This window comes from Pseudochaenichthys georgianus, chromosome 17 (genome assembly GCF_902827115.2).
Source record: "Pseudochaenichthys georgianus chromosome 17, fPseGeo1.2, whole genome shotgun sequence".
Classification (NCBI taxonomy): Eukaryota; Metazoa; Chordata; class Actinopteri; order Perciformes; family Channichthyidae; genus Pseudochaenichthys; species Pseudochaenichthys georgianus.
Window position 1 is genome coordinate 31524823 of NC_047519.1, and position 24880 is coordinate 31549702.

A 24880-nucleotide genomic window follows, 5' to 3' on the forward strand; every position below is an offset into this window, starting at 1 on the left:
GGGCTGAGCTCTGCGCAGAGCCGGCGCTCAGTTAAAGGAACAGCGCCCTGTTCGCTGAAGCAATCCCATGTATGGCAGGACATTTCCGCCAATATGATGGGAAACAATTCTACAACAAATCTAAAAATCTTTATTGAACAGTGAAGGACCATGCATAACAATCTTTATATATACAGTCTATGATAAAAAATACATTAATCTTAAAAATAGAAGAGTATTATGTAGGGGAGAGTGGGGTAAATTGAGCCATTCTTTCACACACAGTGACGTCACGAGCTACCGACAATGCAACGCGCGCCATATATATATATATATATATAAATACGCCATTTTCCTGGAGGTGCTAATATCCTGGAGGTGCTAATATAAACAGCTAGCTAACGTAGCCAGGTAGAGCGCACTAGGTTTTTTTTCTGAATTAACGACCGAAGAAATCGCTGCATGTCTTCGGATTACATCTCTGGACTTGAGGGGTGTGCGCTCTAGGTCGTTACCAGCGTAAACTAGAGCTGTGTGGGTTGTCCGATTGCCCTTACAGACTGCCTGCAGATGTAGGCCTATGGAAAAACGACTCTCGAAAGTGGCCTTCGGTCGATTTTGGCAGCATCTACGTCTATCTTCTGGAAACACCAGGTGAATACCAAACTTGTCACAATAATATTATCATGCCAATGCATATATGTGGTATTTTAGAGTTGACTATATTGATTAAGGCAATAGACTATGATATTCTGTTTGCACCTCGCGTGAAATGACAGATACCGGAAGTACGGTGTCGCCCTCGGCCCAAAATCCGTATGTGTGTGTGAAAGAAAGTTTTAGTCATGCTGTCCTCTAAGCAAGGAGAAATGACACAGAGTAAAAATGAAAGCACACACCTATAATTCAGGATGTCCCCTATCAATGGCAATGATAAGAATGAATATTTGATCAAGGGCAGTGAAAATATTACTTGTACAAAAAAAGTGGTATTGTGGCTCAACTTGCCCCGGGTTAGGGGTAAGTTGAGCCAGGTCAGGGGGTAAATTGAACCACTGTTGGGTAAATTGACCAATTCATTTGTTCTAGTTTAAACCTGGGCATACCTACAAACAATCTTAATTGTAACTATAAACAATGAACAACTTACCAAATACAAGTTTAGTTTTTCAAATATTTTAATATAAAGTTCGATTTAATTGATTGATTTCTTTTTTTGACATGTTAAAAGATACAATTTCATACATCTTACCACTTAAACAGGGTAAATTGAACTTTAAATGTAGCCTACAATGAGCTCTCAACTGGGCCTACTTTTATTCTGCTACTCCACATTCCACCCCTTGAGGTTGCAGGGAAATGTAAATTGTTGCTCCCTCCGTGCAGTTCCTCCAACCTTTTTTGGTTGAGGTAGCTTCTTCAGCACATCACGTTGTGGGAAAAGTGCCACATCATTTTCTTTGAAACAAAAAGTGGGTTTCACCTTGGCAGTGCTCCCCGGGATTCTTCGGAGAAATCGTGCACTAACTTCATCTCCGTCAATTTTCTCAACCATTCCGATGTAATTGTAGCACTTGCATTTGGTTTGAAATTTTACGATGACAAAGTCCCCAACTAACAAATCTGTGGTGTCTGTTTCACCTAGCTCAGGGGTCGGCAACAGGCGGACCGCGGTCCGGATCCGGACCCAGACGCCGACCTATACGGACCCGGAGCTATAATCAATACATTAATAGGGGATTTTTCGGCGCCTCCCGCTTTTTTAACGCTGATTTGGGTGACTTGTGTAATTTGTGGAGAACCGAAGAGTTTTCGTTTTGGGGGTGCTGACAAAGAGCACCGGAACGCCGCTCCAGCCCTTAAAATATTGCAATACCCATAAGGAGCCGGATACATGCCGCAGTGTTTGCGTGGCTGTGTCTTTAGTTGTAAGCACAGTGGCGATCTGTTGTTATTAGCATCTGGTTAGCTAGCTATGCTAACGAATTTAAAGAGCTTTTCTACAACCAGGTGGAAGAGAGCTCTCTCCTGAGAGGCTCAAATAACCTCAGCTCAGTGAGGTTAAGGCACACCTTGATGTGATCAATATAGTTATTAATGAGACTAAATGAAAAACAGGTATAAAATACTATATGACAGTAACAAAAAAGTTGTTAAAAATAACAGGAATAGAGTTTAAAAGGGGAGTGATTTGTAAAATATCCAAAAAGAAAAATATGCTTACAGTTCTGTTTCATCTGGGTGTTGAGAGATGTATCCATAGATCTCTTCATGTTGCTCTCAAAGTGTACCAGATTGATGCTTTTAACTTCAATATTTAAAAAAAAAAATCTTCCCGGGGAGTATGCCCCCGGACCCCCCTAGAGGAGGTTAGGTCCCCCCTCTACTTAAATCATGTTCACATGGATAGGATACTAAATACATTTGCACACATCTTGTGTCCATATCTTTCTGTGTTGGTGGTCATGTCACACCGTGCACGTGCATGCATGCGTGAGTCATGGTGAGATATCTGGATTAAGAGGTTGCTTTTTCTTTGCACAGCATGTAAGGCGAAATGAATGGGCTGTGATTTTAGTTTTTTTAAGCAGAGGCTGAGTTCAATCATTTGTACGGCCCTCGAGGATGTTGTAAAAATTGAATGAAAAAGGTCCCCACCACCCCTGCTGTAAATAATAATAAAAACCCTTGATTTATAACATCTCTGTCTCCTATTGATCTGAGTAGAATAGTCAGTTAATTGAAGCATTATAGCACAGGCCTTTGTCAGATGGTATATTACGCTGTTTTTTTTCTGCTTCGAATAGTTCTCTCTTTTTTCCCCATACCTATGTTTGCATCACTGTAACCAATGAGAATGGCCCTGACTCCATGTCGGCCCAGATTTACAAACTCCTGGCAGGACAAGCTCCAGCTCAATTCTCACACTGAATTTAAAAAAAAGTGAGTGAGGGACTGCAATATAAGAGGGAAAGAAAGAGAAACTTTAACACTGTTCAATTGTTATGTGTAAAGACTGATATTGTTCTATAATCGTCTGAAACAGTTAAGTCATGATGTGAAACGGTTAACAAAGAAAAAGGGAAACTCAAGCTGCTACACTTTATTTGATTGATCTAAAATTAAGCACTTTTAAGATGCACATATTTTCAAAAGCTATTTTATTTATTTTCTCTATTTTATTTGTAAATGCAGCCCGAGAGGAACATTACACATATCCACAGTATTTAAGTAATGTTAATTTACAATAAATATTGTTGTTTTTGTACTTTCTTTATTTGATTGGCAGTCAGTTGTTGATTACATGCAGACGTTGATAAAGCTACAGGTCACTTCAATATATTTCACACTAATTCATGAAGCAAGTTAGACATTTTGATGTTCCGGACCTTTGCATGGGGACATTTTCTCTAACTGGACCTCGTTGAATTTTAGTTGAAGACCCCTGACCTAGCTCATCCTCAGAGCTCTCATACTCTGACGTGTCATTATATTGGACTGGAGCATCACTCTCTTCAGAGCTGCTGTTCACTGCGATTTTCTTCTTGGTTGGTTTCTTGTGGAGCTTTCCTTTTTTTTCTTTGCTGTTACTTTGCTTTTCCCCCTGCTGTTTATTTTTTCTCTCTTCATGAGCCCTCTCAATTGCCTGCTTTTCAGGTGTATCAGTTAATATTCTGGTCTTCACCCGCTTTCGCTTCGTCTGTGCCCTGGGATGTGGACTTTTGGGTAACGGAAGTATTTTATCTGGAGACACATATGCAGTGTGGCTAGGTTGCAGATCTGTGTCATCTGGTGAAGCACATCCAGGAGTGGAGCTTGATGGAAGCTCAGCAGTTATGGAGGTCGAGGCAGTGGGGGGATCATCTGCAGCTGCAGCAGGTGGATCATCTGCAGCGGGTGGATCATCTGCAGCGGGTGGATCATCTGCAGTGGTTGAATGATCTCGAGCAGCAGAATGTAACTCAGGGTTTGGCCTGTCTGACACCATGGATGGCTCAAACTCTGCATCAGGGAAGATATCTCGATTGTATGGGTAGATCCCTGTGGACCTGAATCCAGAAATGACATTTCGCGGTGTCATTGCTGACAGGAAAGCCTCATTTACACATCCGGCAATGTTGTATATTGAGGCTGTTTTGCCTGAGTTGGATCTCATCCACCCATCGAGAGCTTTATTATAGTAGGTCTTGAATGGACCATACACGGTCTTGTCCAGAACCACAGGGGAAGGTATTTTAGTTTTTGTAATTGCTTCCTTCTCATAAGTCTGCCGTCTTAGGAAAGATATTCACACCCAACATATCTGACTCAGTGATGGAATTTGGAAACATTTTACTGCGCAAATTATAGAGTAGATTGGTGTAAAGTAAATGTACTTAAGTGGTAGAATTGCATACAATTTTGATATTTTTTTTACTGTGCTATTTATGGCCCCTATATATTTTTAATGCCTTTTGGCAACACATTTGTTTTGTATTTTATAAATGAAACATTATAAAAGGTAATACATTAGTGATATACTGTATAGTGTGGTGACCACCTATTTAACCACTGGTACATAATTCAATCATGGAACTACAGGTTGGGGGTATTGTTCCGCACGGACACTAATGCCTACTGTACCTCCGGGGCATATACTGTGTCCTCCTTCCTTTATCTCTCTCTTGTCTATTCGGACTGCAAGCCAGCAACATGTCCTTTTCTGCTCCTCATTAAAGTTCCCTTTTGCACCTTCGATGCACCGCCTCTGACTCCATATCTCTCGGCACTACACTGGTGACCCTGACAAGTCTCGAGAAGTTTCCGAGATTGGACCGAACATGGCTAGAGAGGCCGTTTTTCGCAAACTGCCGGAGAATTTTGGAGACGTCCGTGGCTGCCACGTGCACACGGACTGAGGCTCGGTGCGCCCCTCACGGAATGGCTGAGGACGTTGCTCGCCATTCCCCCATCGTCTCGGCACTGGAAGACAGCAAGACTTCCGACTACAAGGAGACGATGCACGACCTGCTATGTACGGAAGACCCCGACTTCTACTTCATGGAACTGTTTCTTCGGGACATGCGGCTGCGTGTCCAGGCTGCGCTAGCTAACACGGCTCGTGTTGAGCCCTGTGCTTTAGCCGAAGAAGCTGACCGGTTCTTCCTGGCCACCCGGCAATTTACCCCTGAGGTGCTGGCCACTGCGCGCAGCGGCACCTTCCCTGGTGGGGGCACGCCGCCTAGCAGAGGCTCTGGGGCTGACGACATCGACTAACGGCTTCCGGCTAGCGGCCGTCGACACCAGCTAACAGCTAACAGCTAACCACTACAGCTAACGGCTAGCAGCTACCGACGGCTAACAATGACAGCTAACAGCTAACAACGGCTAACAGCTAACGACAACTAGCAGCTACCGACGGCTAACAACGACAGCTAACAGCTAACAACGGCTAACAGCTAACGACAACTAGCAGCTACCGACGGCTAACAACGACAGCTAACAACGGCTAACAGCTAACGACAACTAGCAGCGGCAGCTAACGGCTAGCAACGACAGCTAACGGCTAACGCCGGCTAGCAGCTAACGGCTAACGCCGGCTAGCAGCTAACGGATAACAACGATGACTGACGGCTAACAGCGGCAGCTAACGGCTAGCAACTAACGACGTGTTGACATCTGACTGTTAACAATTTTTTTTCCGGTGCCGGAGAGGAGGTTCGACCAGCCGGTTGACCTCATGTGGACACTCTCATCTTTTTCACCACCTCGACGGCGGTTCCAGACGCCACTCACGGTATCATCGACGCCTGGGTGGTGCACTCCTGGACCCCGTCTCGCCTCGACAGTTCCGGACGTCGCCCATGCTCCATCGGCCCATGGGTGGCGCGCTCCGGGACCCTGTCTGGCCTCTCCTGCCTTCCGGGGATATCCAGACGCCACTCACGTTCATCGACGCCTGGGTGGCGCACTCCTGGACCCCCTCTCGCCTCGACAGTTCCGGACGTCGCCCATGCTCCATCGGCCCATGGGTGGCGCGCTCCGGAGACCCTGTCTGGCCTCTCCTGCTTCCCGGTGATGCCTCAGCACCTGCTGAGGACTTCATGCCCGCCGCCGCGGCACGTCTGCCTGCGGCCGGGTTGCGCTCCTTCCTCCCAGGGGGACTGCTCCTCTCTTCCGGGGATACCTCGACGCCTGCCGAGGACTTCATGCCCGCCGCCGTTGTGCGTCTGCCTGCGGCCGGGTTGCCCTCTTTCCTGCTGGGTTCTCCGCAACACCTAGTGCGGCCCCCTTACGACGGCCCGCCCCCGGTGTGGGTGCCCTCGCCCTCGTTAGGGACCCTGCCCTCTCCTGCGGCCCCGTTTCGTGGCCCGTTCCATGGCCCGGTCCTCACCTGCGGCCCCACCCTCCTCGGCCCTTGTGGTGCTTCCTCCACGGACGTGGGGATATATTTTTTTTGCCATGTTTGAATTCTGGGGGGGCTTGTGTGGTGACCACCTATTTAACCACTGGTACATAATTCAATCATGGAACTACAGGTTGGGGGTATTGTTCCGCACGGACACTAATGCCTACTGTACCTCCGGGGCATATACTGTGTCCTCCTTCCTTTATCTCTCTCTTGTCTATTCGGACTGCAAGCCAGCAACATGTCCTTTTCTGCTCCTCATTAAAGTTCCCTTTTGCACCTTCGATGCACCGCCTCTGACTCCATATCTCTCGGCACTACAATAGTAAAGTTCCAGTGGTTATCGGAGCACTGTGGTAGTAAGCCCCGATGGACGGTTATTATGCATACTGAGTGCTTTTGATGCTTTAAGGGGGGGGGAGCATGCTTCAAGGGCAGGAAAGGTTTCGCAGTACGCAGTCTACTGTCCCGTAGCTGCTGCCTCTCTGTTGGACTCCGGTACTGCACATTACTCACGAGACGTTGTAAAAAAGAAAAAAATGGCAAACCACTCGAGAAGGGTCTAGCTGCGGCCGCGGACAGTACACGACGGTACACGATGGTATACGACACGCCCACCTGACACGACACTACGGTACTAACACCTAACCCTAACCCAATAGCCCCTCCCCACAGGCTTACCGTCAACAGGTTACACAATTAACTCCAAAACCACATTGTCAACATAAATGTAATCCCTCAAACATGAGGACACTATCCGACCCAAACATACACAGGTTAACTACCTCTTAACACAATCATTCCCCATAATTAATAAACGCAAAATAAATAATAAATTGCATGGTTCATGACATTCCATTTAAATCACGGAAGTGATGCGCCTCCGTCTTTTCCACATTCCCTTTGCTGGGGAGACGGCAGCGAAACTCCGCCCGCCGCTCCCCACGAAAGTATCGTGTAATATAGTTACATGTAGTGATGGCGAGATGAAGCCCTATGAAGCTTTGAAGCTTTCCAGCCAATTGGTTCGCAAAAGGGTTCTTCTCATGAGGCTTCATCATGGGCTTCATTTGAACACAAACTGAATGATTGTGATTGAAAAGCCGAAGGAGGCTGGTAAACATTGCAAAGAGGGATTTGTATTCCTTAATAATATTCTTAAACTTAACCATGTTGTAGCCTGAGAAAGGCGAAACCATATCAAAGAATACATTTATTAACTACATTATCTCATTGAGCTGTAGCTTTTATAAACAACAAAAAATAAGTATTGTTCAGTCGTTGAACCAGGAACCCTGCGGTCATGAGTCAACTGCTTTCCAGCTGAGCCACAGCACACACGCTGAATCTCACTGAAAACACAGTATCATATTTATTCCTGTATTTATTCAATTATTTATTCAGTTTTTTATTCCTACATTTATTTATGCTTGTATCCATTTATACTTATGACATGTTCCGACCTCTATATAAGTGAGGGTCTGAGTTCTTTTAATTCCATCGTGTCACCGGGTACAGGAAGAGTAATATGGTTCTTATTATACATCCATGGGTATTATGCGGTATTATGAGCGTTGTGGTATAAGGTTCAACCGATCTGAATCGCTTCCTGAAGCAGTCACGTGGTATCGACAGGTATTCGTTTGTCATTGGTGACGTCACTGGCCCAAAACGATACAAGCCTTCACAAAAAGCTTCGGGGATTACTCGACACATGCTCCGAAGCCTCGGCGCAATACGTAACATCACTAGTTACATGTATGTTTAAATAATTGTATACTCACAAGCGAGCACTTATGGTCGCGCTACAGAAAGGAAGGGGACAAAGGGTCAGGTTTTAGTGATGATTTAACCTGTTAAGCCCCAAGGTCACCGCCCTGTTTTTTTTTTTTCACGACACTGTGTCTCAGGTAGGGATGCACGATATTGGTACCGATAACTTCCTGCTTCTCAAGACCGATACCGATAATAATATTATATTATTATCGGTTATCGGTTACATTTAATATATATATATATATATATATTAGGGCTGTCAAGTTAACGCGTTAATAACGCAAAAAATACACATGCGTTAATAACGCGTTAACGCAAAAAAAAATTAACGCCACTAATTATTTTAACGCGATTAACGCATGTGTATTTTTTGTCCTCGGCCGCCCCGTAGTTTCAGAGCGCATCGAGTTTAAAATACCATACAAGCTGATGCTGACAGCCCCGCTCCTGCCGCCCTCTTGCAGCAGACCACACTTCCACGCTCACCGGCAGGCACCGACTGGCCATCGGGAGGACCGGGAGGGTGTGTGTATGTGTGGCCCGAGTGAGCGAGAGAGAGACCTTACGTGTGGTGCATTGTTGTTGTTAGCATCTGGTGCTAGCTAGCTGCGCTAACGGATATAAGGAGCTGTGTTACGTGCCGTAGTGTGTGTGGGTGTGTGTGTGTGTTTTCCCTCTCTCTCCCTCTGATTTGTCCCCAGGTGCAGCCTCTTCCCAGGTGCAGCCTCTTCCCAGGTGCTCCTACTTTGCAATCAAGGATTCCATATAGGACCGGAAGAGGACGGCAGTGAGGGCCTTCTTTCTCTCCTTCTCGTCTGGCTGCATGTGTGCAGCCTGTCTCTGTGTACAACCCAGCCTAGTTGTGTTGTTTATGGTACCATTGTGTGGTAATGTGGCTGGTGAGCCGCCTTACGTATTGACGGATTAAAAACTTCACTTAAACTCCTTCAGCCCTCCGTTTCCTCTCCTTTTTCTCTCGTCCGGCTGTCTGGTGTGTCGCTACTTCCCTTGGTATCCCTAGCTCTACAAGGGAACGTAACAAGCTGTTTAAATGAAAACAGAGGAGCGACATTTCGCCACAACTGCGCCGAGCACTTGACTTTATGCAGGAAGCCAGACAGCGGGACATTGTACGAAAAGTCAGCACACTCAGCACGGATAGTGCACAACATGATTGCAGCGTCCAGGCAGCTCCCGTTCGAGCATATGCCTTGAGTTGCACATAGCTCCAACGATCCAACACACACACACGCACGCACACACACACACACACACACACACACACACACACACACACACACACACACACACACACACACACACACACACACACACACACACACACACACTGTATTATTGAATGAGAGAGTTTCCAGGTTGAATTGAGGTGAATATTTGTAATGTTCAGAGGTTGTTGTTTAATATTTAATATTCATGAGAATATTTGTGATTGTTCAAATGATAACAACATTTGCATAAAGCATATTTGTCCACTCATATGTTGATAAGAGTATTAAAAACTTGAAAAATGTTACTCTAAGGTACATTTAGAACAGATAAAAAATGTGCGATTAATTTGCGATTAATCGCGATTAACTATGGACAATCATGCGATTAATCGCGATTAAATATTTTAATCGACTGACAGCCCTAATATATATATATATATATTAAATGTACCTGTAATTTTTGCACACCTGGTGGTAAAAAAAAGACTAGTAGTGAGCAAATGACATGAGCATTACTACTATGAACAAAACAAAGCCAAGAACAGTTTTGACTCTTCAAAGTGACCATATTTATTTTCCCAAATAAATATAATTGAGTATTTTTTTGAGTATTGCCTTTTTCAAAAGCCTCGTCGATAGGTGAAAGCCCAGGTGCCTTTGCAGCTGGCTTTGGATTCGCCGCTAGTTTAGCAGCGCAGGCGTCTTCGTACGCTTTTAACACACCATCGTAGCGATGGCGATGTTTCAGGTGACTGATCAGATTGGAAGTATTATAGCTCGTTGCCTTCTTCCCTCCTCGTGGAACTTCTGCATTGCATTTGTTAATACAAATAGCAAGCGAACTATCTAACTCTGAAACTTTGAAATTGTCCCATACTACCGACGACATGTTTGTTTACTGTCCTGGCTTCACGGCCGCACACCATTTACGTCACAGCCAGGCATGAGTTAGGGAGCGCTGGATTTGTGAAAAACTCCCCTCTTCCTAAACCACTAATACCACAGTACTGGCAAAACGGGAGGAGCTGAGTGAAAAACAAGTGCCCCTCATCCCAATCCACCCACACCGCAGTATTTTTTTCTTTTTTTTAACCCAAAAAATTGTATATTATCGGGGCTATTAATACTTTTATCGGGTTTATCGGGATGACGTCATAATTCCTAATATCGGACCGATAATTATCGGGCCGATAATTATCGTGCACCACTAGTCTCAGGGGATCTTAATATTTAAGAACCTATTAATGTGTTATACCAGATTAACGGGAATAATCTCAGCTAACTGACGATACAAACAATTTTTACCAAAACAAAACACAAGTCTCATAAGAAGCATCTAAATGACCCCTGAGCGAAAAATGCTAACGGACATTGGCACAGAACTCAAGATAAAAGTACCCTTATTACTTATCGTAGCTGCACATACAAGATATCCGATTAAAGCTGAGGTTCCACAGATTGTTTAGGTATATAGTATCATCACTGATTCATCCGAACTTGCGACAGGGGAAGCAAACACAGACATCACAACACGTACCTTTACGGAGCTTCTAGGGAGATCGTCTCACCGTAGCTGTCAATCTGATCAAAAGACGTGTTCAATGGCATTACAATGAAAAAAAACGCGGCTGAATCGGTTAATCCATAGGTTTTTAATGTCTCTGTATAAAAAAATTATTTCATTTATAATCCATAATTCCATTTTTATGTAAAAATCGGAGAGCAATAGTTAGCTGCTAATGGTAGCCACCAGAGTGGCTGCTGCTTCCGGTCTTGGTTATGCGGCAGTCTAACACACACATTACCAAATAAGGACTATGTGGGAGTTCCCCTCGATTCCATTGGCTCTGACGGTTAGAAAGAGATGTCACATGTCAAAATCCAGCAAGGGGGGCCAGAGATATGAAAAATCCACCCAAATGGCCCCAGAAGAGGTTTTTTTTGTGCTAAATCTGTCTAAAAAGGTCAAATATCACTTGTTTTGCATCAATCTTGATACAGGGTACTTATTATATGTTGTACTTTGGATTCCTAAAGCTTTTAGTCTACTAACCCATCATCCAAGGTTAGTTTTCACTATAAGTACAAAATATTTTTGGACGGACACTATAATTTACAGTTTTTTACCATGTTCAATCTGAATTTTCTTTAAAATATAAAACATCTATATTGAATCTGACTTTTCTACATCCAACTCACAGGTTTATCATTACTTTGAGAAAAAAGATTATTAATTTAACCCTTTTAGAAGGGAAGATATGGTCATTTGTTCTGGGAATGTCATTTTCGAGCCTGAAACCTGAAAAACAGGCTTGGGGAACAGAAGATAGCAGGAAATGTTTGGTGTGTGTGTGTGTGTGTGTGTGTGTGTGTGTGTGTGTGTGTGTGTGTGTGTGTGTGTGTGTGTGTGTGTGTGTGTGTGTGTGTGTGTGTGTGTGTGTGTGTGTGTGTGTGTGTGTGTGTGTGTGTGTGTGTGTGTGTGTGTGTGTGTGTGTGTGTGTGTGTGTGTGTGTGTGTGTGTGTGTGTGTGTGTGTGTTTCTCTCCACACTCCTTAAAAGCACAGTGACTCATATAGGTGTGTGTGTGTGTGTGTAAATAATTGTTTAAAAAGAGGGGATCGGCCTCAGTTCAACTCTGAGCTTTTTATGCATGTGTGTGTGTGTGTGTTGCGCGGCTGTCAGTCACTCTGTGATCCGCTCCGTCACAAACCTCCATACACCTCTCTTATTTAACCTGATGGTATGCCTGTTCTTTATTATTTTATGTTGTAATTGTTTGTATAAGTTGTCTAAGTTGTTTAGAATATTAACTTTTTTGTGAAGACCATTACAAAATACTTCAAGCATGTGCAAGAGAGCAAACCTCAGGCAGTCATCAGTAGTGGAGCAGGAACAGTAGTTTGAAACCAAAGCCTTATATCCTACATTTTTCATAATGTACTACTGTACTCTTTGGGTCCTCAAAGCCTATTCGCAAAGGATTTGAATAATATGAACCAGACCTTGTTTGCCCCTTGAACCAACACTACAGTTAACCTCACTTACTCTTTGGTGCTATGAAGTTGAATTCTGTTGAAACGTATGTGTAGAATGCCAAACATCTTCAAGAACAATGAAAAACAAACTGCAGCTTTGTCCAGACCTGTGTGCCAAACCGGCTTCCCTCTCTTTCACCACGCCTTCTACATACAGCTGCATTGAAGCTGGATATTTGATTACCTCTCGAAGGGAACAGAGACGGAGGAACAGTGCTGCATGTAACATCTGATGACCAGTATCACATAGGTAATACATCCAAAGGTAACTATCTTTGTTTTGAGATTATTGTGCTGCAAAAGTCTCCTGTCAAACTGAGAGAAATATTGAAATGTAAAGCTTGATTACTGAGACTTCTGGTGCATATGTGCAGTGTCTTAATTAAAGAAAAGTCCAATAGTGAGCAGAATTACATTAACATTTTTTTATCAGATTTGTTAATTGTCTCAATATATTTGTCATGCCAACTGCCTTATTAGCGCAAGCTGCTCTATCTGCTCTAACAGAGGTGTTGTGCAATACAGCCTTTGCATTAATCAAAAAAGGTGTACAGATAATAAATTACAAGACAAATGACCTCCAATATATGTGTTCATCTGTGTGACATTCACTTTGGGTGAGAATAAATTCATTTTCAAAAACACATTTATTTTAAAAGAGAGGAGAAGTTAAGACCCCATTTGTGCTTTGCATGCTCAAAAGTAATGGATTTATCTTTTCAATAGACTCACCAACTATATAAAATGTTTTATTTAATGTTGTCAAACATTTTTACTGTGCAAAGGCCAACACAATGTAGTACAAATCAAGGTTTCAGTCAGAGAACAATCATCTTTTTCACCTTCTGCACAAGGAAATGATTTGGATATTTTAAGTTCCTGAAGATCTCCTCTTTTTCTGAAGTGAGTGGGCATTTTTTTGATTCACAAGAGATAACAAGCAAAGATTAAGAGTTTATTTGTCACCTTGGAAACAGCGATTATAAATTGGTAGAGAATCAACTTCAGAACCAATTTTTCAAACAAACGTGGACGAAAAGAAATTTTAACTCTTAACTTTAATAATGACATCAACATGGGAAAACTACATCTATTGACGAATGTTGTGATTGTGAAAGCTCCAGAACACCTTATTGAGGTGAGCTTTTTGTAAGCCAACATATGTAGTATCTTTTGGCCTAAAAACAGTCAAACGTAAGCGCACTGTGTGTAACAAATACAGATGTTGGTTTGCAGATTGACTGACAGTTTGGAAAAGTAGAAGTGAAAAGTTGTGCAGATTGACTGACAGTTTGGAAAAGTAGAAGTGAAAAGTTGTCATGAATGACCCTGAAGGTTCAAATGAAATCAGGTTTTATTTATATAGCACATTTAAAAACGATTTTTGCTCTAGCCAAAGTGCTGTACATGTAATAAAAACACTTTACTACAACAGCAAATAAAAACAAAACACAGGGAAATGACTAGAAGGCCAGAGAGAAGAAGTGAGTCTTTAGCATGCATGGATTAAAAAAAACCTAGGGTCTGGGCCACCTCACATGGAGGGGCAGAGTGTTCCAGAGCCTCGGGCCCGCTGCTGCGAAGGCTCGGTGACCTCGGGTTTTGAGCCTGGTCTTGGGCACTATCAGCAGCAGCTGGTCAGCCGACCTTAAAGCTCTGGCTGGGGTGTGGCGATGGAGGAGTTCGGCTATATATGCCAGAGCCAGCCCATTTAGGGCTTTAAAAACAAATAAAAGGAGTTTAAAATCTTATTTTGTTAAAAAGCAGGTTTTGACTACGTGCTGACCTGCTTATCAAATGTAAAAGCGCTATTGAAGGTCACTCCAAGGTTCATGACCGAGGGGAGGATGTTTTTATTGAGAGAGCCCAGAATATTAAGCGGAGACCCTATGGGTTGGGGTCCAAAAAAGATGACCTCGTTTAGCGTGATACTCCTGAAACGAATACTCAGTTCATTTTTTGCAGAAACTGTGAGTCGCCAGTTTAAAAAAGGAAATAAAGCCTGTTACCAGCATGGGATGAGACTCCATGCAGACAGAGAAAACGTTTAAATAAGGTCTGAGTAGAACAAAATAAAAATGTTTTTGTTGTTGTTTAAAGGGTGCATTTCACTCAGTCTTTTTGTTAGTGATTTAAATTTATATTTGATAGAAGTTTTCTATTTATTTAAAGGAGCCCCCGAGACCGGGGGCAAAACGCAACATCTTGCAAGAAACAGCGTCTGAGGGCTTCTTAACATTTAACGAACTATTAATGTGTCATATCCACTTAACGGGAAGAAACTCAGCTAACTGACGATATGAACCATTTTTAGCTAAACAAAACACAAGTCTAACGCCGAGCCTCTGAATTAGCCCTGAGCTAAAAAGTGCTTACGCACTTAGCACAGAACTCACGGTAGAAATACTTTATTACTTATCGGATCTGCACAAACAAGATATCAGATTAAAGCTGAGATTCCACAGATTCTAGAGGTATAAGTATCATCACTGTGCGATCGCAGCAGGGTAAGCAAACCCAGACATCACACAACGTAGCTTTACCGAGCCAAAACGGTTAATCCAATGTGTCTGTGTCACTTTGAAATGATTACTGATAATCAATCATCATATTTATGGACATTTCAGTTTTCAGTTTTCAGAGCGTAATAGCTTTGGCAAACTGCATGCACATCACTCTCACTCCTCAATGGTAATATTTAGATTAGGAACTTCCCCTTCCATTCTATTGGATCTAACGGTTCAAAAGAGATGTCAATCACCAAAATCGACCAATGGGTTTCAGAGAAACGGCAAATCCACCCAAATGACCCCAGAAGTGGGTTTCTTTTTGCTAAACCTCTCTAAAAAGGTCAAATGTAACTTGTTTTGCATCAATCTTGTTACAGGGTACTTATTATATGTTATAGTTTGTATTCCTAAAGATTTTAGTCTACCATCCCATCATTCAAGGGTGGTTTTCACTATAAGTAATGTTTTTGTTTTGGACAAAATGTGTAATATGTTCAATCTGAATTTACTTTAAAATAAAAGAATTCTATATTGATTCTGACTTTCTACATCCAACTCACAGGTTTATCATTGCTTTGAGAAAAAAGATGATTAATTGATCCCTTTTTGAAGCAAAGATATAGTCATTTGTTCTGGGCATGTCATGTTCAAGCCTGAAACCTGAAAAACTGGCTTGGGGCTTATTAAACGTGCCTTATCATTGGACTTTTAGCTACAGCCAGTATTTCATCGCATTTATGAACTGTCTTTTTTTGTTTTTTTATTTGTATTATTATGTGTTAAATGCCTATAGGCGCGTTCACACCGGAGTACTTTTCCCCGTACTTTTCCCGTTTAGTTCCGTTAGTACCCCTTATTTTGTGTTCACACCAAAAAGAGTACTTAGTGTCGGGAACTTTTACCCCCATGTTTAGTGCCTACTAGAGAGGTGGTACTTTCCTGGGGAGAAAAAAGTACCCATTTCTATTGGCTGGGCGAATTGCAAACCACGCCCCGTAAAACTCTGAAAAGTTTTGTGAAGTCGCCATTGTATTTGCTGGCATTAGCATTATTAGCATTAGCCCCGCGCACCAACGGAGAGAGAATAATTTATGGCAACACACAAAAAACATGGAGGTGTCGGCGTTCTGGCGGTCTGCCAGTCCCCAACTCCGGGGACTTCCGGACGGGGACTTCGTGTGGCTGTATACGCCGTGAAGTTGTTTGCGGCCTGCCAGTAGAAGAAGAAGACGAAGTGATGTCAATGGCTCATTTGCGTAATCTTCCCTCAGGGAACTTATTCCGGTGGTGTGAACGCGATCTGTACTTAGTTCCATGGGATACTAAGTGCCGGCACTAAGTACGGCAAAGTACTTGGTGTGAAAGCGGCTTATGTGAAGCACTTTGAATTGCCTCTGTGTCTTAAAATAAACTAACCTTGAACAACAAAAGTAAAAAGTGCTAAGTGGTTAGCGGATTAGGAGTGAAAAGGTTTTTACAACCAACTGAATACACTTTGCACACCCCTCCCTTACAAGCATGTGTACGTGGGTTTCAGATAATGGCACAAATCAAAAGGCTTTATTATTCAGTGTTGGGTTTGTCCTCTCTGGGCTACCGTAGAAACAAGGCAGTGCTCATTGTAAGCTGAGCTAAAACTAACCGTAAGAAATAAGAAATCAAGTTCATATATTTATACAACATAATGATGCCGGTTAGATGTAACAACTATGTACATATTAGTAATCTGTTAAATATATCCTTTGAATTGATGCTTCTCATTTTTCTTTACCTTTTCTTCTGATATCTTTTGCCTTGAATGTGTTTGTTAAATTAATTAATTTTGTCCTATAACAATATCATTTAGTAAAATCCCAATTAAAAAATTAATTAAAATCCTACTGGTTCTTTAAGGTTTGAAAGTAAGATTGTAAGGCTTTTTTTAAGTAATACATTTAAATTCAGTTTCCCCCCTGCAGCAGCAGAGCCTCCTTGAAAACACAATGAACATCCCCATCGCCTCCATCCTGCGGGGCCTGGGAGGAAAATGTGTTCTCAACTGGGCGCTGGTGTTCTTCCAGAGGAAACACATCTGCCGAAGCTTCCTGGGAGTTTTCAGTGTGTGCCTGGCTGTCGTCGACACCCTCCTGACCCTCTCCGTCACCACCCTGCACCTCCAGGCTGAGGGACACCTCCTGGGCTTAAAGCTGACCCGGTACCACGTGTGTCTGCTGGTCCAGATCCTCGGAGAAGTGTACAGCACTCTGCAGTGGCCTGTCGTGATCGTGGCCGGTTTGGACCATTTCTTCTCCGTCACTCGGAGGTGGCAGGCCTCCAGCAGGTTGAGCCTCTTTGGGAGCGGCCTGCTGTGGATCCTCTCTGCTCTCTACGTCTTCCTGCTGTCTGACTTCAGGCCCGTCATGGAGGAAGTGTTTCACATCCAGATCCACCAGTGCTGGGTCTTTCACACTTCTCAGATCCTGCACATTGCTACATCTCTCCTCCTGATCTTGGGCTGTGCAGCGTTGCATGCTGGACGCCTGGCATTAAAACATCCTCCTTTAAAAGATCAAATTACAGACCAAAGTAGAGCTCACTCCAGAAGAAGTTTTGTTCTCCAGACCCTGTATATATTTCTGAACACATGGGCTCTGCTCCTGGTGATCCTGGCCGTGCTCCTGCTGCTGCCTGTGGGGATACCTGCGTACCTGGGCCTGAACAGCGCCTGGCTCTGCTTCCTCAACAGCCTCCTGATAGCAGTGGTTTTATGTGCAGTGTGTCCAGCCTCGCAGCTGGGGCAGGGCGGGGGGGCCGTGCCCCACGACAGCTTCTGTGAGTGGAGATATACATTTAGCCCGCCTTCGGAGGACAGAGCACGACCACACAGGTAAACACAAACGGGTCTCGTGTTGGAAGATGTGGACTAAACTCTTGAAATCTCAATCTGGACCCTTTTGGTCAGACCAGTACTTTGGCTCATCCAGTACCAAGAGGCAGAGGAGGATTTGAGGAACTCTTTATATTGTCAGTTGACACATTTTGTCACTCCAATTTTGCTATTGTGCAAGATGTAGTCATGCAACTTTGCAGATGTTAAATTAGACGGTTGACTTTAAAGATGGGTGTGGTCCGAGCGAGGGCGCCAGCCGGAGATGTGTGAAGAAGAAGCCCCTGACCCAATTTGGCGGAGTCTGTTGTGATTGCATCAAGAGATGATTTTCAAAAACAGGCCCACCTTCACTAGCTGCCACATTGAAGTGATGAACACATCACTATTTATAATCCCAAAGTATGCTGTAATATATACCAAGTATATTCTAATTTGTATTATTATTATTACTAATTATTAAATGTATTTCTACACTTTGATTTTGCTACTTTTTATATTTGCATACTTCTTCCAGAACTGATCAGATATACAAATAGTGTTGTAATTATTGATTCCTCTGCCAAATGATCATAAACGTATTGATCATGGATCAATCGATTAATATAACACAAAAACAGTGAGGCTGAAACCAGAAGATGTTATTTGTTTAGTAAGAAATTAGTTTTCTGTTGATCAAAGACTGATTAAGTTAATTGAGCTCTTTCAGTTCATTATTATTTTAAGAGAAAGGGATTTTTTCTTTTTTAACTTGAGTGCCACTCACTGGCTTCATAGAGTGGCGAAGTCCCTCCCCTTCCGGGGAGCTCCATGGGACCTTGGGTCCTTCTCAGGTCGATTATTTTCATTTCCTCACTCCTCGGTCCTCGGTATCACCGGAAGTTGATTTGTCTGCGCCATCTTGAGTACCGTCCCATGGCGCTTATTTCTGCCGGAGGATCGAGGATTGAGGAGCGATAATCGAGGAATCACCAGACCATCCTCCGATGAAATCCACAGATACTCGCCCCGCCCCCTTACTGTGTATCGCTCACTGATTGGACGATGCAGTGCTCGGGCAGAGCTGCAGATCCGTCCCCCTGCCCGATCTGTACTGCGCATGTGCGAGATGGTCCGCCATATTGGAGAACTCCGGACGGCAACTCAAGGACACTTGACACAGTGGCTTTTGGCAAAGCTCAAAAATAAAACTCGAGAGAGATGAGTTATTATTATTACAACGTGACTTCACTATTATTTAACAACTCTTTTATTGGGTTCTTTTATTTGGGGTTAAGTACATTGTCAGAATAAGTGAGAAATGGATTTAACTTCTGTTAGAAAGCCATATGCCATACATTTTTGCATACATTCATTCATTTATTTACATACAGTAAATATGTATTCAGTATGATAGCTGTCTAACAGAAGTTAAATTCATATATATTCAAAGACAACGCCTATTATTTTTCCGAAATAAGGTCCCGACCGGAAGTAGATGGGCGTCACTTCACCACTAAATCTCCATTATCAGCTGTAGAGACGATATGTACAAAACAGGGTTCATACACTTTTTCACCAATGATTTTCCATGACTTCTCCAGGACCTTTACCTAATTTTCCATGACCAAAAACATTACTCTTTCTCAGCGGTACGACTGAAAATGGTTTATTTTAACATGGAACAGGAAAATAATCTCTGCATATGAAACATGTCGTGCCTATCTAAAACAAATCAAATATAGGCTTACTAGCTTCTACACGCTAAAGCAACTCAAATCTCTCACCAGCAAAATACCTCGTCAGTTAAAAGCCATTTCACGTTTCATTACTATACGACACAGTATTTATTATCATTATAGTATTACGATTTTGGCGATTAGATCAAATATAAATTATATTTGATGCTACTTTAGTTAGATTTCCATGACTTTTCCAAAACTTTGGGAAAAATATTGTTTTCCATAACTTTTCGAGGGCCTGGAATTAGCATTTTGAATTTCTATGACTTTTCCAGGTTTTTAATGACCGTAAGAACCCTGACAAAACTACTGAAGTTAAAACCGCATCAGAAGCTTGCTGATGGCTTTCAATGTGAATTTTGTGCAAATGTGTGAATCTTTAGTCAATAAGGAAGTGAGGAGGACATGATGTGCATCAAAAAGGCAAAAGACAACTGGTTTGACACTACAGAACTTTACTTGAATTTGATCCAAGTTCATTGTCTATACAGGGAATATTTACAAGATCTGAAATCAGGGAAGGGCAAAAACAGAAGAAAAAAAACACTAGATACAACTGAGGTATTAGCTAAAAGCATTTACAGGTATGTAATTTACTAGTAAATATCAATGATGATAAACAGATGCAGTGTCTTCTGCTTAAAAAACATATTTTTATATCACAACATGAGGTAGGAGAACAGTGTCTCGATTCATGCAAGAACAAAAGTCTCATCACACTGTAGTATTGGCAACGTAGTATGCAATGGTCAAACACAGACGCTGTGTTTCAGAACAGCATCAAGGGGAAAGAGGGTTCTCTTTAGCAAAGCCATGAATCTTTTTTTCCATCTATAGCAGGATGTGTATACATTTAAAACATGGCGTCCCTATTCTTAGTAAGCAGGAATCTGTGTGATCAATGCAGACATCCCTCTTGTCCCACACTGGCATAGAATAATTACCTGCTGAAAATGACACACCCAACTACAAAGCGGAATAGTTCAAAGGTCACCAAGGATTTTTTTACAAGTTGTATCCACGTAGCCAGGAGGCATTATGGGTATGTAAATCCAGTATTCAAACGTGTCCACATGGTAAAGCTCTGCTCATTTCGCCTGTCTGTGGGGCAAACTTCACACAGCTATAAAAATTCTGTACAAAGCATATCCAAGTTCTCATAACACTGCAAAATGCAAAAAGGCTCAGCAAACCTGTTACAGGGGGTTTCTCTCCCCTTTCATTTAGTCATTTTTTCAATATGATGTATTATTAAAGAAGCTTAACGCCCCCTGGTGTACAAAATTCTAATTACACGATTAGAGTAAACATTAGTTATCTGCTAATGTGATGAATTGAAAGGATTTGTTTTGTTCTGCCGAAGAGGTAATTAAGTCATTAAAAACTAATACTGATTATCTTTTGGGGTGATCCACACAAGGATAACTGATCAGAATCAGAAACAATAACTACACATCCAGAGCTACATGAGCGAGTTTTTCTTTCCCTTTTCAAAGCTGCTGTGCTTCAGTCAGACGTGGGAGGCCAACACACACTCTCTCACACACACTCATATCATTTCCAAATCAAATTAGGCTACATTGTATGTTCTTCATAATCTGACGTTATACTTAGCCAACCTCTAAACCAATAATGATATAAAACTTGCACATGTTCAAAGTTCATGCATTTGAGCCGTCTCAATAGTTTGTGCGTACGTGAGGGGGGGGGGGACATCTCCTTTCTTTCCTTTTTTACGATGAACAGATTGGTAAGATCGGCCCAGTGACACAAAACATAAGGGGCAGCCAAACATGCAAAAAAGAAAACATTTGTTTGTTTTTTCAAAATGCATTTTCTTAAGCAAATCTTTCATTTTCAATTCATCTCATGGGGAGGGGGCTTTAACGAGGAGGGGGAGGGGGCTTTAAGAAGGAGGGGAAAGCTTGTCACATTACACATTAAACAGTCGGTCAAGATGAAATCCACAAAAGAAAACAAATGCATCATTTCAGAAAAAGGGGGGAAAGTGTGTAACAAAGTATTATTTTCCTATTTTGCATTCTCCCTGCATGACGTCTCGGTAAACCACGTTTCACTGCCCCCACATCAACTCGACAAACACCGAGTTCTGATCACTTTAAAAAAAAGAAAAGAAAGCTAAAACATCTGAAGCCTTAGTTCTGGTCCAATGTATATAACCTTTTGAAGATTTTTCATATAAGAACAATTAATATATTAATGACTACTGTATTTACAAAGTGAATATAAATCTTTAGTTAATACGTTAAATATTTTCTTTCATCATTTCAATAAAGGTTTAAATGGAACAGTAGAGTGTACATTTGCGGCGTGGGTTTGATTTTACTGGCTTGCACCTGCACCTGCTTTTTCTGACAATCAACAAACCACAGCTGTACTCGGCCCGCTCTCCAGGCTCCGCTATCGTAAAGGGAAGCTGTGTAAGAAAATCTGCATCGAACAGGATGGAGCACAGTGGAATGTCTATCACTTTGCATTTATAGCAGATGCATAAAAAGCTCAGAGTTGAACTGAGGCCGATCCCCTTCTCTTTTTAAACAATTATTTACACACACACACACACACACACACACACACACACACACACACACACACACACACACACACACACACACACACACACACACACACACACACACACACACACACACACACACACACACACACACACACACACACACACACACACACACACACACACACACACACACACACACACACACACACACACACACACACACACACACACACACACACACACACACTAAAAAGCGCTTTTGCCCGGCAACTGACACAATAAAAGTCCTTTCCTCCTCTGGCTGGACGTCTGCTCGCTTTCCTACTAAACAGGGCACACCCCCGGCTGATCTGGCGCTGGGGATGGACGGACGGGTCAGTGTGAGTGAGTGACGGTTGTTTTTGTGGGAGAGGACGAGGGAGGGAGGTTTTCGAGAGATGGATTGGAGAGGGGGGGATGCTGTACAGTGGAGGGCGATCAGAGGCCCACAGACAACAACAGCTGCCCCCATTCTAAAAAGGTACCAAACAAAAAACGGGCTCCCCGTGTCCCCCTGGCGTCTCGGCCACCCAGCCTGCTGCAGTGCCCCCCGAGCTCCCCTCAATCCTCGCCTCCCCTCCTCTCCTCTTCCTGCCGATGCCGCTTGTTCAGCCAGGCAGAGTAACGTGAAGCAGGGGCCAGACCCAAACCACGCAGACTAACTGCTTTCACCTGCCACCCACGTTCCTCGGTGAAGCTCTGACAAACCGGGGCGCTGCATAAAAAACGTCTGTTGACAATGAAGTCAAACGATACAAAAAGAGGACCCCCGAAAACAGGGACAGCCCGGAGCTTTGGTCCTCTGCCCGTTGTTCTGCACCGACACACTCGGGACGTTGCATGTATTATTATGGTAACACAGTGCAGCTAGCTACTGCACATGTGAGACTTCCCTCTTTCTTAGAAAAGCTACACAACCGGCCCCCCGAGTCCCGACACATTCCTCTCCCAGGGGATTCTGGGGGAGGAGAGCGTGTTAAGTGCATAACACCGCTCGTGAGCTTCTTCCAAGCCAAGCCAAGAAAAGAGCACAGTGTTTCCTGTCTAGCCTAAAGTGGGTGAAAACCACAGTGTTAAGGAGTTTTCCAGCAGAGGGCAATCGCTAGCATACAGCGGAGGAAGAGGGAACGGTGTGAGGAGCAGCTGGAGTCCAGGCCAGAAGAGTTAGCTAGCTACCTTGAAAGGGTCCCACTCAAAACACTCATTCCAAGTTCAACGTCACAATTGGCATATTTTCATGAGGTCTTTTTTTTGTACAGTAAAGGTCTTTCTCCTCCATATAGATTTGATGTATTTGACATATTAGACTTTTTCTTTCTGTGTTTTATAAGGAGCAACAAAAGAAAAACTGTATTAAAATGTCCATGCAGTTTCCTGCAGTCGCTGGTACTCGAGTGTTTGGGCTGTAGGTACAGACAGAGATGGAGAAGGGCCATGCAACCGGGCGCCATGTTGTGTCCGGCTGTGCCAGGTAGTCTGTGTGTCCGGGCTGGAGTCTGAAATCTCCAAGGCATGAGCTCCAGAATCCAGAGAGACGGGTGGGAGAGGAGGGAGACAGTGGTGAGGGGGAAATCAGGATGGGTTTGTCTCTACCAAACTCCCGTCTGTGAAGCAGCTGTTTGTTCAGTAAAAACTATAAATTAAATCAAACATATATGCCCCAAAAACATCTTTAAATACAATTTAAAGACAGGATAGGGGAGCAAAAGAAAGCAAAAATAAAAAAACACAACATTTAAGTGATGTTAAATTACAAAATCAAAAGTCAGTCCTACACTGGAGGCAAGGGGGAGATGCTCAACTTAAAAACAGCCGTTCAGCTTCAGGCTGTTTGTGTCTGTAGAGTTGGCGGGTAACGGGGAGATGAATGAGGGAGGCGCCTGAGGGGGGATGGCAGTTACTTTTGGCCAGCCGCTGGGGCCTCTGAGAAGGAGGAGTGCTGGGAGTGGGTGTTAGGGGGTCCGGTTGAAGGGGTAAGAGGAGGAGAGGGGCTGCCTCCCACCGTGGCAGACTGCACCATCTGCTGCTTGAGCTGGCTGATTGTGCGCTCTAGCTTTTCCCGCGCCTCCCGCTCATGGCGCAGCTCCTCCTGCAGCTCCTGCCGGTCGGCCTCCGCCCGCTCCAGCCTCTGACGGAGCTCCGACAACTGGGAGGAAACAGAGAGAGACAGGCATGAGGTCTACGCAGCACATTAAAGGACATCTAGTCCAACACATATCCAAATCACACTTCGCTGGAGCTTTGAGAAATAGACAGTTTTCTTCATGTTATTGGAGGTGGAGCAGCAGAATACTCAAAAGCCTTATGAGATGTTGCCTCTCTGTGATGACTGGAATACAGCAAGACAAGAACAACAAAAAAGTCACATCCTGATTGGAAAGACACTGACCCTCAGTGTTGTGGCTTCATATTTGTTATCATTTGACTACAGAAGCTATCTTTACAGTGTGCTGCTGCCAGCCAAAGAGAGCACAGAGCAAAGAGCACACCTGATACTAATGTGTGATTTTAATATCTAACACAAATAAATGTAAAGGACATTCTTGTAGCTTACGTTTCCCGTCACATTTACTGCTCTGTTTTTACTGCGAAAAACTGGGAAATTGCTTCACACCATGTGTAGTTCCAGGCCAACAGCACAAACACACCCCCATCCCATTTCCTAACTAACTGGCAGACATCCTGAGTTTGATGCCAAGGGGAGGGGGGGGGGCGGCTTCAGTGACTGACAGGAGGGGGCTACTGCAGACTGTAGCTCAGGCCAACATAACAAAACCTATCTACAGATTAAGTCTGGT

The 24880-nt window shown here is 43.3% G+C and overlaps 2 protein-coding genes across 6 annotated transcripts in view; one reads left to right on the plus strand and one right to left on the minus strand.

The window, feature by feature from the left end:
* The first annotated feature begins 12075 nt into the window (after positions 1-12075).
* Positions 12076-18972, plus strand: gpr160 (G protein-coupled receptor 160). Of its 5 annotated transcripts, none has more exons than XM_034105079.2 (2): positions 12076-12672; positions 16862-18972. In XM_034105079.2, exon 2 carries the CDS (start codon positions 16900-16902, stop codon positions 17785-17787), a length of 888 nt encoding a protein of 295 aa, XP_033960970.1. In that variant the 5' UTR covers positions 12076-12672; positions 16862-16899; the 3' UTR covers positions 17788-18972. The 5 variants fall into 5 exon arrangements, with proteins under 5 accessions (XP_033960970.1, XP_033960972.1, XP_033960973.1 ...); XM_034105081.2 differs by having other exon boundaries at positions 16876-18972; XM_034105082.2 differs by having other exon boundaries at positions 16879-18972.
* Positions 18973-22237: 3265 nt separating this feature from the next.
* The window catches only part of skila (SKI-like proto-oncogene a), a 36116-nt gene continuing 33473 nt past the window's right edge, over positions 22238-24880 (minus strand). Inside the window, exon 8 of the mRNA XM_034105304.2 lies at positions 22238-24228. Within this exon, the coding sequence (XP_033961195.1) occupies positions 23980-24228 (249 nt within the window). The 3' untranslated portion in view covers positions 22238-23979. The remainder of the gene's footprint in view (positions 24229-24880) is intronic.

Excerpts from the sequence above, each read along its gene's own strand:
- gpr160 (XM_034105079.2), top strand. The coding sequence starts at position 16,900 with ATGAACATCCCCATCGCCTCCATCCTGCGGGGCCTGGGAGGAAAATGT.